At 37.4% G+C, this 15,690-nt stretch overlaps 1 protein-coding gene across 12 annotated transcripts in view; it reads right to left on the bottom strand.

Annotated features, from left to right (window-relative positions):
- PTPRK (protein tyrosine phosphatase receptor type K) overlaps positions 1 to 15,690 on the bottom strand; it is a 418,597-nt gene that overhangs the window by 14,097 nt on the left and 388,810 nt on the right. For 9 of the 12 annotated variants that reach the window (XM_068677477.1, XM_068677479.1, XM_068677481.1 and 6 more), the window contains 10 exons: positions 12,456 to 12,640; positions 10,641 to 10,728; positions 9,582 to 9,658; positions 9,372 to 9,389; positions 6,710 to 6,746; positions 5,075 to 5,172; positions 4,219 to 4,335; positions 3,323 to 3,477; positions 2,098 to 2,233; positions 73 to 222 (listed from right to left, as the gene is read on the bottom strand). In XM_068677477.1, coding sequence (XP_068533578.1) covers positions 73 to 222; positions 2,098 to 2,233; positions 3,323 to 3,477; positions 4,219 to 4,335; positions 5,075 to 5,172; positions 6,710 to 6,746; positions 9,372 to 9,389; positions 9,582 to 9,658; positions 10,641 to 10,728; positions 12,456 to 12,640 — 1,061 coding nt within the window. The remainder of the gene's footprint in view (positions 1 to 72; positions 223 to 2,097; positions 2,234 to 3,322; positions 3,478 to 4,218; positions 4,336 to 5,074; positions 5,173 to 6,709; positions 6,747 to 9,371; positions 9,390 to 9,581; positions 9,659 to 10,640; positions 10,729 to 12,455; positions 12,641 to 15,690) is intronic. The other 3 variants (XM_068677480.1, XM_068677488.1, XM_068677489.1) reach the window with 1 other exon arrangement.

Below are 15,690 nucleotides of genomic sequence, written 5' to 3'. Positions count from 1 at the left end.
ATAAAATAAATATCCAGACACACACACACACAAAATATTGTCACATGAAGAGTTAGTAGGAACTGCAAATACCTGAAACTCATCTTTGAGATGCGAAGAGTTTGTCTGAGAGTCTATCCTAATCATATCAAAATAAGCAGCTTTGAATTCGCAGACAGGAATGGCAGTTTCCCCACACAGGCAAGCTTCTAGAATGGCATCATGAATAAAGATGTACTGCTCCTACCAAATTAGGCAAAGAAACAAAAATTATTGTCATTGAAAAACAACCAACCTTTCCTTCCTTTAGGAAAAACAGATCTTCTGCATACTGTAAAACTCAGTCAAGGTAGTGCCTGTCCATCAATCCATTAAATATTGCTTTAGTACAAACACACGCTTGTCATAATTTGGATGCAGTTAACAAGGATGTTTTCTTCAGAACCAGTTTATCATCAGTATAAGTTAAAAGCACAGACATAGCAACTGGGGGAGGGGAAGAGCAGAGTGTCAGTTTTCTTGTGGTGCTTGTGGGTTTCTGTATGTATGCCACTGACTTGCTGGCTTTACTTTTTTTTTTTTTTTTATATTTTTCTTTTTCTCCAAAAAAGCTTTCAGTCTTGTGAGATGAGCAGAAAGTGTGAATTGCTTCAAGAACTACCTGTGATTAGCAAGCTGATTCTCCTTGTGTGTGTATGCAAGCTAGTACACCAATTGCCTAGTAGCTAGGCAAGTCATAAACATATCTCAATAGGAACAGTGTTTCTTTCCATTATTATTTTTTTCTGTCTTTCTTGAGAAATTCTGAGTCCTAGACAACTGCATTCCTATTTCAGTCAGGCTTTCTATCAATTTTTACACAGCACCTACACTATTTATTCACCTCAAGAGTTACTAATAGACATAAATCATGTCTATACAGCAAGGTGTGTGAAGTGATCCAGCTTTACCTAGGTCCTGTGGATAGCAATGAGGCTATCCAGCACAAACTTTAACATGTGCCTATAACAAGAGCATGTATCCAGCGACCACAGCTGTATTCTTGCTATACAGCTTGTGCTGCCTTATGCATATCACTATGGAGGCATTGCTGTCACTATTGTCTAGATGACCATCACAAGAACCTGCTGCAACTCCATTATGCAGCTCCATTTAGCTGAATAAGTATGAATCTCAGAGAAGAGATGAGAGGTAAAAGGCAAAAGGGAGAGGAAGAGTAAGGAAGGGTAGTAAGGCTGTTAATTCACATTCAACAGCTGATTAAACTAGGATGGTTGAAGTAGTCAGACTGAAACAGTTCACTCCACACACTTTCCAAAGATTAATGGTCCTATAGCAGGATTAGTTGATCAGGAACATTTATTCATTCCATAACAGCCATGCCTTGCAGCACAGAACAAAGACTGCAGTGAACTACACTGATATGCATGGCTGCCGATTGCAGAGAACTGCACATAGTCACATTCAACATTACAGGTGAAATAACTTCTCACAGAGATGTCTGCATGAAGGACAGTGAGATGGTGAACTAGTTCAGAAAACCGGGCTTAATACAGATCAATAAACCAAGTTTCTGTGGCAGCTCAGTGATAATCAGGTGGTAGAATGGGAGCTATGACACTATGGCAATGTTTTTTCTGGGGGGCTGCTGAAGGCATAATGGAATACAAGAAGGGCAGAATAGGAAAAAAAGGCTTGGGTTAACAAAGCAAATAAAAGACGAGTTGAAAAGGGAGCATGAAACGTATACAAAGCTCCAGAGGTAAGCCAATTTACGGATAAAGGGGGATAGTCCAAAAACAGTGGTAACCAGCTTCAGTTTGGGATTCCTGGAATTACTGTTAGTGGAGCTTAGGAAAGAAGTGACAGACAGACCTACTGTAGGACTAACAGTCCTCTCTGCTTTCCTTTTGTTACAAAGCTAGGTGGGCATTCACTTGTACGAAGACAGAAAGAGCTGGCAGGTTTGTTGTACAACCCTGGCTCTGGGCACTGTTTGTACTAAGTATTGCCTCCCAAAGCAGATAATAACCCCTCAGCACTGTCTGCTCTTTGCCAAATAACAGCGAAATTCTGATCAAGCACGTTTCAGAAAGCTTTGAAGGAAAACTGCCGTACCTCTGTCTGTACCATGTTGATGCGACGGGACCGTAAGGCTTTCACACAGTTGTAGATATCCACAACTCCTTCTCTTTCTGCCATATCTAACATGATATCGATCACAATATAACAACCTGTGCGTCCAGCACCAGCACTAAAAAGATCAGTAAAAACTGTTAGGAATAGTCCCATTAAAACAACTACAAACCCATTACTGAGAGTATTTTTACAAAGCCATTCAGTTCTTCTTCATCACAACCACTATCTAATATTTTTCTTCTCTCCTTCTCTTCATAATGTCTTCTAAAACTTTTGATGTGCCCAAAACAACCATTTCCCATTAGATTTGATTCACTACATAACATCAAAAAAAAAAAATTAAAAAAATCTGTTTTTCTCCTTTTATCACCTAGATCTGTACTTTAAGTAAAAAAATAAAATAAGTTAATTAAATTTAAATCTGGAAAATAATTAAGATGCACTTCAAAAATATGACAGATTTTGTCCCTATTTAATAGGACTAGGGATGATTTCTAAGTGATACATTACAGTCAGAAATTAAATGTCCATTTTATCAGCCAAATACTAAACTGGCTTAGGCAGCACGCTATCCAGAATACTCCTGCTTGATTTGTTTTTACATCAGCACAGAGAATTTTGCACAGTGAATTTTAAAATCTGTAAAGGGATAGTAACTGTCTATAGAATGTAATTAAACATTTCACAGTAGTGAAAGGAAATTCTGTTTGTGAAAGGACTATGTCCCAACAACATAAACCTTGCAAAACTTGCACAGGAAACAACACTGCGTGTCTGTTGCCACTAACCTCATTCCATCTTCATTCATATACTTGTTTACTTAGATGTAAATTAATAATCTGTTCAGACACTATACAACACCGAGCTATCAAAGTAGCTGTATCTACACTTCTTGAATGCTGTCACGAAATTTTTGTAGGCTACCTAAAACGATAGCCTGGAGTTTAATATGCTTTAGCTGGTGCAGTTCTTTAGAAAGAAGAAAATGTCTAGTTAGTCTATTTAGGCAAGCAGTATTAGTATCTGTTTATTTCCAAAACCTGCTTTAGACAGCCAAATCCTACTGTAGTGTGAATTCAGGCAATTCAAAAAGAAAACAACAAAATCCAAAATATTTCAAAATGATGAATGCTTCACAAGAGACTATTGTAAATGATCATATACATAGGTGTGGAAAAAATCAATCTACTGCATCTGTACACACCTGCAATGGACGACAATAGGTCCTGCACTAGGAGGGTTAGATAATTTGACTCTCCTTATAAATGAAAGCAGGCCTGTGGCATTGTAAGGAACTCCATGATCTGGCCAGCCAGTGAAATGAAACTGTTTAACTTCACGGATTTCATTGTATCCTCTCTGTAATACAAAGGCAAAAAAAGGTTATGAATTTCAAAGTATTTCATTGACAAGATATCCTCTGACTCAAAGAATGGATACCACTGATAGAATCTACATGCCATTTTCATTATGTCACCAATTATTTAAAGCAAAGAACATACAAAGTGTAAAGGCGTTATTGTATTTTAATTTCCATTTTGAAGTTAATCATTCTTACTTTTGCTACTACAGTATGCTAGTTTTTGCCTCATTAAGTATTTTTTATATACATAGATGCATTTTGCATTAATTTTCAGAAGTTTTGCTAATTAAGACAATGACCTGCAACATACACAGGGAAGTAAAAGGACGTATCAGAAGACCACAGTTGTATCACATATCTTGCATTTACAGAGTTTGTTCTTTGATTAAGTGAGATTGGCTCAGCTGCATTCAGGGCAGAGTGAATGGAGATGAATGACAGGCAGGATTCAAAACCAAGTACTTGAGCTCAGCTCAGAAATTTGGCTACAGAGAAAAGGTGAATGTGAGAGAGGGGAGGGTAGCAGTCAATGTTTCTGGCAAATCTAAATCACAGTGTGGCATGCATGTTTTGGAAAGCCCTGATGCAACACATTACTCCCACAGTGAGATATGGCTGCTCACACTGTGGGCCTGTTAACCACACAGAGGGACTTCATATTCCACAGGAACATGTGAAAGCATACTCCTTGCTACCAGGGAACAATAGTTTGCTGAGCCCTTTCAAAATGTGCTCACCCTTCCGAGAGTGAAGGTCCTGATGACGTACTCTGCCAGGGGCTCCACCTCTACACAAGTCACTTTGAAGTCACCATAAACTTCAGTGTCGTCAGGCCAATACTTGTAACACTTGACCTAAATACAAAATGAAGATGTATTTTACACCCAAGAAAAAAAATAAAAGCTTGAGGATACATTACTGCACATACTGCATTACCTCACGCATTTCCAAAACGAACCTGTACTCACATAACTTGTCATGGATAATGGTTCTGTTGAGTAAAGCACTAGCTGCAAGGAGTTTACACTGCTTTACGTGGCTGTAGTTAGATATCAAATTCATTTCTAAAATGATCTTTTTATTATTTATTTTAGTGCTGAGTTATGCAACACACTTCCACTTTATGTTTAACTGGGATGCATTTCATATCAGTAATCAAACTGTTGCAAGTAATCCCGGATGCTTTATATTACTCCCTGAGGAAAGTGTTACTGCTAAACTGTAAATTGCTGGTTTCTAGTCACTGATATAGAAGTACATTTTCTCAGCAGTATACTTAGCTGTGTTCATTTGAGTGACCTAATATGGAAATCTGTTTTGCAAAAAAATGAATTTTGGATTCAGACAATTTTTCACTAAGCAAACCCAGCATAGCTTCAGTTATCTGTGGTGGCTCTTCAGAAGTTAGCTTTGTTTTAATGCAATACTGTAACCTGCAACAACATGTGGACTATCAACCTGACCCCTTCCTCTGTTCTCTGGATGCAAGGTGGTCCTTCACAAGACTCATCTACATTCTGCTAGTGGTATGTTTTGTCATCAAGTTTTTCTTGAGGCTTGCAGCATTAAAAGAAAAGTGAAACAAAAACTTACTCTTCCAACTTCCACTAAATTTGTGACCATCACAACACAAGCTGATTGCTCCTGCCATATCATTCTCCAGAAATCATACACAGTCTCATGAACTGGACCTGTAAGAAAAATGCCAGATACAACTGTGTAACAAAACAACAGACAAAGCAAACACTAAAAATAAAATCCATAACTTTACAGAACTGACACATACAAATGCACTTGTTCAAAGATGAAAGCTTCATGAAACCACATCGTCACACCTGTTTCTAGACTACATTGTTATTTCTAACCAGTGTTGAATCTCCTCAGTTTAACTGAATTACCACTTGAAAGAAATGAAGCACTGAAGGTGCCTTGAAAACTACAAGGACACAGTAACGTGCAACTACATCTACACTAGGTTTGCTTTACATGCACTAAATAATGTGTTAAGTGTGAATTTCTTTGTGATGTTCACCAAGGTGCTGGTGATACCAGTGGTGAGGCTGGTGGCACAGACCTCGTGCACTACCGTCTTGCTCCCAGGAAAGCACACAGCCACGAGCAGATGCTGAAGCACAAACTTCCCACTGAAGGGCATTTAAACTAATTTAAGTACTTTTCCATGAAGTGAACAAGGAGCACTTGTTTAAGACATGCTCCTGCTCTGCTGCAGAGACGAGACACATTCAGTTGAGGGGCAGTAGCTTTTACCCTGTTACACTCATCTCGGAAACAGCTCCTTGACCACATTGCGGTAGTACTGTATGTTTACAGTGCATGGTATACATCTGAAGGCTCAAGAATGATCCTTCATGCGCCAGATCAGAGGCTGCACACTAAGGCAGCAACATATTTGTGTATCCTGTACACATTACAATGTGCAGACATTTAGTAAAATAGAAGTAAAATACAAATGTAGACTTAACTGCCATAGAGATTCCAGTTAAAACGGCACTTATGCAAAAATAAAAAACTGTGGACAGAAATTTAAAAAGCCTGCTTTAAAACAAGTGTTTAGTTTGCCCATTTTTGTGTTCACGTACAATCAAGCAAGAGCATGAATAATGGGATATTTCCAGCCAGCTATCTGATTGTACTCACAGATCAAATAATAACACATCTAAATCTAATTATTTTTATTTTAATTCATAGACTATGATTTCCTTAATTTCTTCTCATTTCTTTCTACAAAGAGGCTTTGTCCCTCTTTGGCCTTACTTCACCCAAATTTGGTGAGATAGTGTTTAATTTATCATTATTATCTTCACCATCTCCATCATGGATTAAATCCTTAACAGTAAAATAATATATTGCAAAATGGGAAGAAAAAAAAGGCCCCAAGGCAGGTTGAAACTGTTCTCTTCTCTGTCCACATGCCTCTTTTCTCTATTCATCTTCATAAATGGAAATCATAGTAGTAGCTAGTGACTTTATTAGCTGAATTTAGCACTTAAAGAGTTGCTCAATATCTAATTAACATGACAAATTAGTGAAACTTGTGCATTTATTCACATTCCAACTGAGCAATACTATGTTCATTTACCATAACACAAAAAGACAATTCACAATATTGGATATACTTTATTTTCATCTACTTTCATTCTAGCAAAATGCTGCTGGACATTGCAAAGAGCATTTATTAGGTTTGATTAATAGCAGCCAGATCCTTACCTTGGGTTGCAATGTAGTGACTTGGTCTCTGATATCCCTAAAACAGCAATACAAGTTAGTTTGAGTATCATATTACTAAGAGGGAGGGGAAAACAAAAGCATAATGTACAACAGAACTCTTATGTCTAGACAACCTTTTCAGAAAAGACCAATATTTAAGAGCAGCATGAAGCTCAAAACCTAAAAAAAACTGTTAATGCTGAAAAGGTTTGAATGACAACAAATAAAATGAAAATAACAACATCTGACTTAAACAGACACCATAGTATACCAGAAAGGAGTATTTTAGACAGGTCCCTTGGGCCTAAAATCTCATCCTCCCTCGACATTGTCTTCCTAGCTGAGTAAAATGGAGCATTTGTTTAAAATTTAGTAAAAATTGTCTTTGCCACCAGATTATCTCAATATTCAATCAGTGCTCCCAACAATTTCAACAGGAAAAAAAAATAAAAAATTATTGTAATGCATGTGCACAAAATCAAGGCCTTACTGCAAGGGAATCATCTGCAAAATATTTTGCGCTACTGCACAAAGTGTGCATGTACTACACTGCACATGATACACATAAGTATATACACATACACATATATATATATATATATATGTAGGTAAATAGACAACCCTACACAACCAGGTTTCCACTTATCTGGGTATATGCCAACTCTAGCTGTACCACACAGCATTAAGCAGCAAATGTCTGCATAGAAACTAAAAGACAAATGGATTCACCTCTTGAGGAAGTCATTGAGAATGTATTTTGACAAATACTAGCAACAATAGCTACAAAGAGGAAGAAAATATATATTGCTGGTGAGAAGACAATACAAAGTTTCACAATGTGCAAATGTGAAAGGACCAATTATTTCATAGAATGGCTTGGGTTGGAAAAGACCTCAAAGATCATGTAGTTTCAACCCCCTGCCATAAGCAAGGAATCCACACATTAGACCAGGTTGCTGCTCAGGGCCTCATCTAACCTGGTCTTGAACACCTCCAGGGACAGGGCATCCAGAACCTCTCTGGGCAACTTATTCCAGTGGTTACCACCCTCTGACTGAAGAATTTCCTCCTGACCTCTAAACTGTATCTCCCCTCTTTTAGTTTAAAGCCATTACCTGTTGTCCCCTTTTTGTTAAGGTACAGTTTTATTAAGCCACTTGAATCAAGTACTGCATTACAGGAGATCAGGCTCAGGAGCCCTTGGATTCCCAGTACTTAATTCTTGCTACTAAACTGAAGGATTTCATTGTACCCAAGGAGTTTATATCCTTTCCCATGGACTACTTCATTATCCTGTCTAGACTGAGAACACCTTCCTCTTGGGTCTATGAAAAGACTTCTGAGTATCCTACTCTTGACTTCAGATGAGATGAAGACTGCATCAAAGTACTAAAAAAATTCTAACGGAGTCCTTGATATCAAGCCCCAGCTTCAAATTATTGAAGTGGAATCTGTGTTACCCTCCATTGCACTTGATAATGCTTTCCAGAAGAAGGTAAAAGTGTCACTTTAAAATTGCAGAGTGCCAGTTCTAACTTGTTGCCTTCCTGTCTGGTTATAATGAGATCTTATTTACTTCCAACTAAGGAAAAAAAAAAAAAAAAAAAAAAAAAAAAAAGTCCTCAAGGAACTGGAATTACTACATATCTGTGAGAATTTATCTGTTTAAAGCCCCAGGCAAAATATCATGGGCCTAACACTTCAGAGATTGCCTTATAAAAATATATAAAAATATCAAAATAAAAAGACAGCAATATACCTGGAGCTAAAGCCTTATACCCTGGAGAGTCTAGATAATTTATCAACTAACAGAGGATGGGAAAAATTAGTAAGGTGCAATTATAAAGGAAAATAACCAAAACTGTGTATTCTAAAAACACTTGTACTACCCACTCCAGTATCCTTTGAATTATTATGAATACTGCAATTCTTTAATTACTCAAGTGTTAAAGGTTTATTTTGTAAATCAAAAAACATGGCAGAAATTGTTCAAATTTCCTACTCATATCAGTTTCTTTTTAATTTATATTTTAATAAAATTATGGAATTTTAAACTTGAGACATTTTCTGCAGAAGTGAGGAGATTACTGCATTAAAATACGCATGTATATATGTATGTTTGTGTATATACTTTGTAATACCTAAAGTAGCACCTTAAGAAAAATATCAGCTAAATATTCAGTTTGTCTAAATTGTTGTTAAAAACAAAAAAACACAACACAAGAGGCCATAATTCCTCCCTTTTTGGCAAACAGATCTACTGCCAAACATCTACTTCACAGGTACATTTTCAAATTACTACAGAACAGCATAGTATCCAGCTTCTCACATATAAATGAGGAAGGGAAAAGAAAAGCTAGTGGCCAAAATCATCATCATTAAAATGAACAAACAAAAAAGTGAACACTTTTCCTTTAACTGACAGATTCACCTGACTTATCTAAAAATATTCAGAGCTACATTAAAAGTCTGAATTAACTTTTCAAAATACGTACAAAAAATATTCACACAAAAGGAAATTTTTTAAAGAAACAGATGAGATAAATTAGATGAGGCATGCATAGTTATCTCATGATAAAATAGAAGAGCAAACTAATTAATAACAATATTTATATTAAATATTTACAATAGGATGCTGTTATTCACATATAGTGGTACTTACATCCCTGTACAGCCAAATCTACAGCCCAAACCAAAGTCAGATGTGAAAGAAAGCACAACAATGTCAGTGAGTACTAGGACGTAGAACAAGGAAAGTGTACATTTTGTTCTTAATAAAAGAAAGCTTTCAATAAATTTGTAGGCATAACATGCAAAAGTTTCACATAGAGAAGCTAGCAAATTGAGAGAGAAAGCTGTGCAGTCCACTCACATCTATGTAGTTGGCATTAATGTAATCTGAAGATGGATCATCTTCAACAGGCTGCAAAATCACCCTGGAGTGGTCATCTGTAAAAACCAAGTGGTTATGGTGCCTTTTTGAAGTGTGATTTTAAAGCAAAATATTATGGAGAACCCTCTAGAAAACCAAAATCAGCTGGCATAAGAACCTTACAATTTACAACCCTTAAATGTAAGTGTTTACACAGAATTACAGAGAGTCATTTTCTCTGAGGTCTCCAATTACTTCAAAAACATTCATTAAACTTCATTAACTGTAGCTGAAAGGTATCCCAGTGTAACATGGTGAAAAGACACAAAGAATCAAAGTTACTTGCTCAAAGTCCCTTTCAAAATCAGCTCCACTGATGAACATCTAGAAATCCAAAAATAATGATTACTGTTTCCTTACTTCCAGCCCCAGCCCATTCAAGTTCATACTGACATGTTAAAGAAAATAAGGAAGTCACAAAGTAGCTGTTAGCAACACACTTTTGATTTGATGAAGGTAATTCTACCAGTTCAGGGACCTCTCCAATAGTTTCATTCTCTGCAATTGTAAAACAATACCAAATTTCATTACCTCAGAGGGTGAATCTAAACTATTGAAACTTTATGCCTAAAGACAAGAGACGGAACTCTCTGATATTAATCACATCTTTTATTCATCAGCTTTAAACTACTGCAGTTCAGACGTACCAACTACAAACCACATAAAACAGAAAAGTTTTGAAGCTGTCAGAATTACTTGAAATAAATTATAACTGGAGAAAACTACTGTGGAATTAACAAACAGATGACTACTAGCTTGTCGCTATTATATGCTTACCACAGCTTCGACAACAGGGATGCAAATGTGAAATTCAGCTTGAGTTATAAAAGAACGAAAGTTGAACCGTGAAGGACAAAAATCCTGGAAAAGGCACTGCCATCCTTCTCCGATTGGGCAATTATGCAGGTACGCCACTGGAGACTTTTTAAGCAAGAGAGAGCACAGCACAGGTAGTACACAGCTATGTCTAGCACTAAAACCACGCACACTGATACTCACATGCTATAATGTTTCCATAGCGGTTCTTTGTTCTGTTTTGATCCTTCTTAGCGACATCCCAAGAAGCTGACTGCCCCTCAAAGAAACTCTATAAATAAAAATGTTCCGAAAGAAAACATTCCGACCATTAATTTATTTCCAAAACTAACAGTTTAAAAGAACTTCTCTACCATAAAGTAAGCTCAGCTTTGCTCGTCTGCTCTGGTCACCCAGACGGCACCATGGTACAGAAATACATCTAGGAAGGCAGGGAGGCTCTCTCTCCCTGTGACTTTTATGGATCAATGGGCAAGTCATTGAGGGACTCCAGATTTCAAATCCTGGAATAGCTGGGAGGCTAAACATGCACAGACCCCTTTGTTATGGATGAACAACTGCAAGTTGAGATAACACAGGTAGATTGATCACCCTTCTTACAAGACACCATAATATATAGCCTCAGTTCAACAGCATTACATTACTTTCCTCACATTGCTTAGCACAGTGTTTTGTCTTCCTACAGAGACTTTGGAAGCCTCCTCTGCCAATGTTTACTGGTCGTGTTGCTTTTACTCATGTCCCTCCCTCTAACCACTAGCAAAATTATTTTGTATTTTCGAACTCTTCTTAAAAGTCTGATCTCTCAGTAGTGATAGACGAAGCTTTTGTTCTTCCTTGGGTTTTTCTTCATTGCCTGTAGGTATTTTACAGCTGTTGCAGGTCTATACTATTCCTTCCTTCCAGATGTTCTTTTATCCTGAGCAGGACAAGTTAGCTCCAGGAAGTATAGAGCAGCCACGGAAACAAAACTTTAACACACGCAGAAGCCCAAGCCAAAGCCAAAGATGTTATGCATAGCAATAGAGACAGTAGTAAGCAGGACAACACCCGATATAGGATCAGGGACAACCCTCCCCCCAGCAGTCCTTGACACTGAAGATAAGCAGAGTGTAACGAAGCGTATTTAAGTAAAAGAGAGGAAAAGAGAAAAATATTCTTTTAAAAATCACATATTTATTTATTCCAGTTCTTATGTTACAGTAGAGACAGCTGCAGAAAGGAGAGAAGGTTGAAAACTGAGTCAGAAGAGATTACTTACTCATAGAAAAGTCATTTTAAACCTAGCTGTATTGCATGCGACCTTGGCAGTATCATTCCCATCTTTACTGTATGCACTGCCTGATATTCTAATTCCAAAGAATCAGAAACAGATTCACCGATCAGAAGTAAAATGCATCTGTACTCATCTACCTCCAGTGCTGGGAATTTTTGGTTTATCTTTGCTCAGGCAGGTCTAATTAGAAATTCAGGAAGTTTCTACCCTTGGCACTTCTTTACTGCTTCTCAGCTGGAGTTTAGCCCCAGTATTGCCCTATTGAGATGCTACAATAGAGTGCTTCCAGTCTGTGCTTCTGGCAAAACCAGCCAGGCTAAATCATTACTTTAACCTGATCCAGGAGATCTGCATGGAAGACGGCTAGGAAAACTCACATAACTAATTACAGCATTTCAACTAAGAAGCAGTGACAAAGGGGTGGAAATTCTTACAATATGTCAAAAAGATTCATCTGGGCTTGTCTTCTTATGCCCTGTAGAATACATACAGCATTTTTTCCAGGCACTTGTAATGACTCAAACCATTGGACTCCACTTACTATTTCACCTTTGGGTTAGATACCAAGGAATCTTAGGCCTGTTTATCTTTATTTTTTTCCCACTTAATCCCATTACATTTAGTTGCACCCTTTTGTAATGCAATGTAAACAAAAGGCTGCAGCTTTAAAAGGGATTTTTGCTAGCAAAATATTTTGCAAGTTAAACCACCAAAGATCTCACCTCATACTCCTCTTTAAATCCATAGCTGTCAGAGGTCTTCATCAGGTTAATATGCTGCAGTAAATCAGCCACTCTGATGGCAGGGTGCAGCTGCCCAGTCTGATACGGAGACTCTGTGCCTTCACACAGATAACGAGGAACATCCAGGAGGCGACTGGACTCTGCTGTTGCGCTATGATTTTCATCTGCGTTCACAAGAAAGCAATGCATTAGGTGCCCATGGGGCAATAACACCTGCTGCTATACATATCAAGATCTATTTTCAGTCTCTTCCTTCAAAAACATGTCTAATTTCCGTGAATGCAAAGTACTTACTCTCCAATACATAAATCCTGGGAAGTACATAAAATAATTTAACTGCAAACACATACAAAAGTTGGCTATCCTTCATTCTGCAATAGAGATGCCTGAAGGGCATTTTATTTGGAGCTACAAAACTTTATGACATTCATGTTCTTGGGAACTCCAGCCTCTATCACCAAAAGTAACTTTTTTAATGACTAATATGTATCATCAAAAATACTACACCTTAAAGAATAAATTAGAATAACTCTGTAGTGGTATCAGCACATCATTTGTCTAAAGCCATCAAACAGTAAATTGAGATCCAACTAAAAAACTAAAGCAATTTTGTTACAGCTTCAGAACACCAGCTCCAGCTGGGAAGAAGAATCAACACTTCAGAGCGGTCATTTTAACTCAGATATTTTAGTAGAGAAATAAAACTGGGGGTATGTTGATTTGAGCTGCAATTTTCACTCTGTATAAAAAGTCTCCTTCATTGTCCTGTGTTTCTTTTATCAAAACCAAACACCAAAACTCAAGGAAATGATGACATTTAGTCAGTCTCTTGTGTGAAACATTTTTTATTTTTTTTTTTAAATTAGCAATCAGCAACGTAGGTGAATTTAGAGAAGAAGAAAAATTGTAGTTGAAACCTTTAGGAGTGTAGCAACAGAAACGAGCAGTGGATACCTGACCACTTGCATATTTCTTTGCAATCAGTCTACCATTTCCCTTGCAAAGGATTCAGGAATTAAAACTCCAGGAAGAACAAAAAAAAAGGAAGGGAGAGACGGATGGACTCCCCAAGGGTTGGATTCGCTACAATTCTGCCAGTGCAAAACCTGTTAATGCCTTCCAAAATGAGATCTCCTAGTAAGAAACCCGATTCTTTGAACTGTCACACAAGTTGCTAATTTCAGTACATTTATGCCTCACTAAACTGCTCAATAATGTGAGTGACACACAGCAGTCACTCTTTATTGTAGTGTCACACATATTAAATGATACACATTTCAAACCACCTCAGGATTTTCAGTTTCCCCCATTCCTTGATGTATACTTACCAGTAATAGGCACTTTAACCCATTGAAGCAGCAAAAAAACAATGAGTGAACAGAACATAAGAAATTTATTTCAGGACAATATTAGAAAATGACTAAAAGAAGATGGCATTAAAAGTTGTTAAAGCTTCACAACAGGCAACAATGAAAGCAGTTTTAAAAATACAAGGGCCATATTATGCTATCAGTATAGCGATAGGGACTTGAGAAAAGCAAAATTGTCATACTAACTCTGTGCTAATGTACAAAGAATGTATGTAATGTACCTACTAAGAATGGAGTGTGGCATTAATAAGATACACATGAAGAAAAAGACATCTAGTACAGCTACAGAATGAAAACAGCTTCACACAAAATAAAATTTTCTATAATTTAGAGTCCATACAATTTTGCTCATCTCTAAATAAAGCACAGGAAAACTGTGTTGTGATGCTGGGCCAAGTAAGTTATGTGGAGAAGAAGCATGTCAAGTGATCTCAGCTACCCCAACCCCTTCCTACATGGTGTGTCCAGAAGCTTGTCTACCTCTTTTCACTGTTTCAATCCCTGTAATGAATAATATTACCTCTTCCAACTAGCATTGCTTTGCTTGTAGTAAGAGACTCTCATGCCCAAAACACCATTACCAGTAGATGGAAACACAGACAGGACTGTTAATCTGTTCTTCAGTTAATCCCTTGTCTTTGCTGTTCACAGCTGCCTGTGTCTGGTTATCTACCACAACACAGTGGCAGCAGATTGGCCTTTGCAATATGCTCAAAGCCCAAATGAACTGTTAGGAATAGCTTATTCAGTATAACCAGACCGTATCTATGTAACTTGTGTGAGCCTGAAATGAAGCTAAAGGATATGAAAGGCCTTACAGGAACAGACTTGTTTTTAAATAAACTGAAAATCCATTGATGTAATTTTAGTAAGTATTCAGGATCACTGAGTCTAACCCATTGCTCTTTCAGGCACCTGTGACATTTCACCTCTCCTCACAAACTTGTTAAACGTTGGTTAGGTTTTCTTGGGTCTAAAGTGGAAAACTCAAACAGATGGTCATAGACTTTCTAACCATGCTTAACTGTTATTATACTAATGAGAATGCCATTTGCAACATTACCAAAAAGAAATGGGCAGAATACGGCTTGATAAATCTCCCACATAGTGAGTACACACCACCTTGGCAAGGACCAAAGACCACTCAAAAATCAGTAAATAATGATTTGCTGTCAGACTCAGAAGACAATTGAAATAAGTATCTGCAAAGGCTCCTTCTTTATCAGTATCTTTACCTACAACTTGCATAATGGGATAGAAAATGCCCTGAGTATATGGGCAGAGGGCACAAGCAGTTTGCAATTACAGGATCAAATTTCACAGTTATCTTGATTATTTGGGACACATGCAAGAATCAACAAGGTGATTAAACAAAGAATGAAACATATGGTGTGTGGAAAAGGGAAGTCGATATAAAGCTACAAAATTGACTAGTGGACAGGGTAATGATAGTTGGGATTTTAGAGCATAACTCAATACAAGTCAACTATATGAGCACAAGACAATACATGGTTCAGGTAGCAGGGACACTAAGCAGGATGTAGGAGTACCTATTCCACTCTACTCAGCACTGAGACATCTCCTAAGAGCTGTACCTGATTTGGGGCACCACAATTTAAAAATTCAGGCTATGGGTTGGAAAGTGTTCAGAGGAAAAGAACGACAAAAATTTTTAGAAAACGTCAACTACAAGATAAAGAGTGAAAGAACTATGTCTAACTCAACTGGAAGAGAGACAACAGAGAATGTATGACCCTTGTAATAGATAAAACACTGTTTTACAAGGACAGGAGTGTGTCAGTTCTCTGTATTTTTTGAGTCTCTCAAAAGGAAATAGGTAAATT

The sequence above is a fragment of the Anas acuta genome, chromosome 3, assembly GCF_963932015.1.
Source record: "Anas acuta chromosome 3, bAnaAcu1.1, whole genome shotgun sequence".
Lineage (NCBI taxonomy): Eukaryota > Metazoa > Chordata > Aves > Anseriformes > Anatidae > Anas > Anas acuta.
Note: the sequence above shows the minus strand (reverse complement) of the source record. Positions and strands in the feature narration are given on the sequence as shown.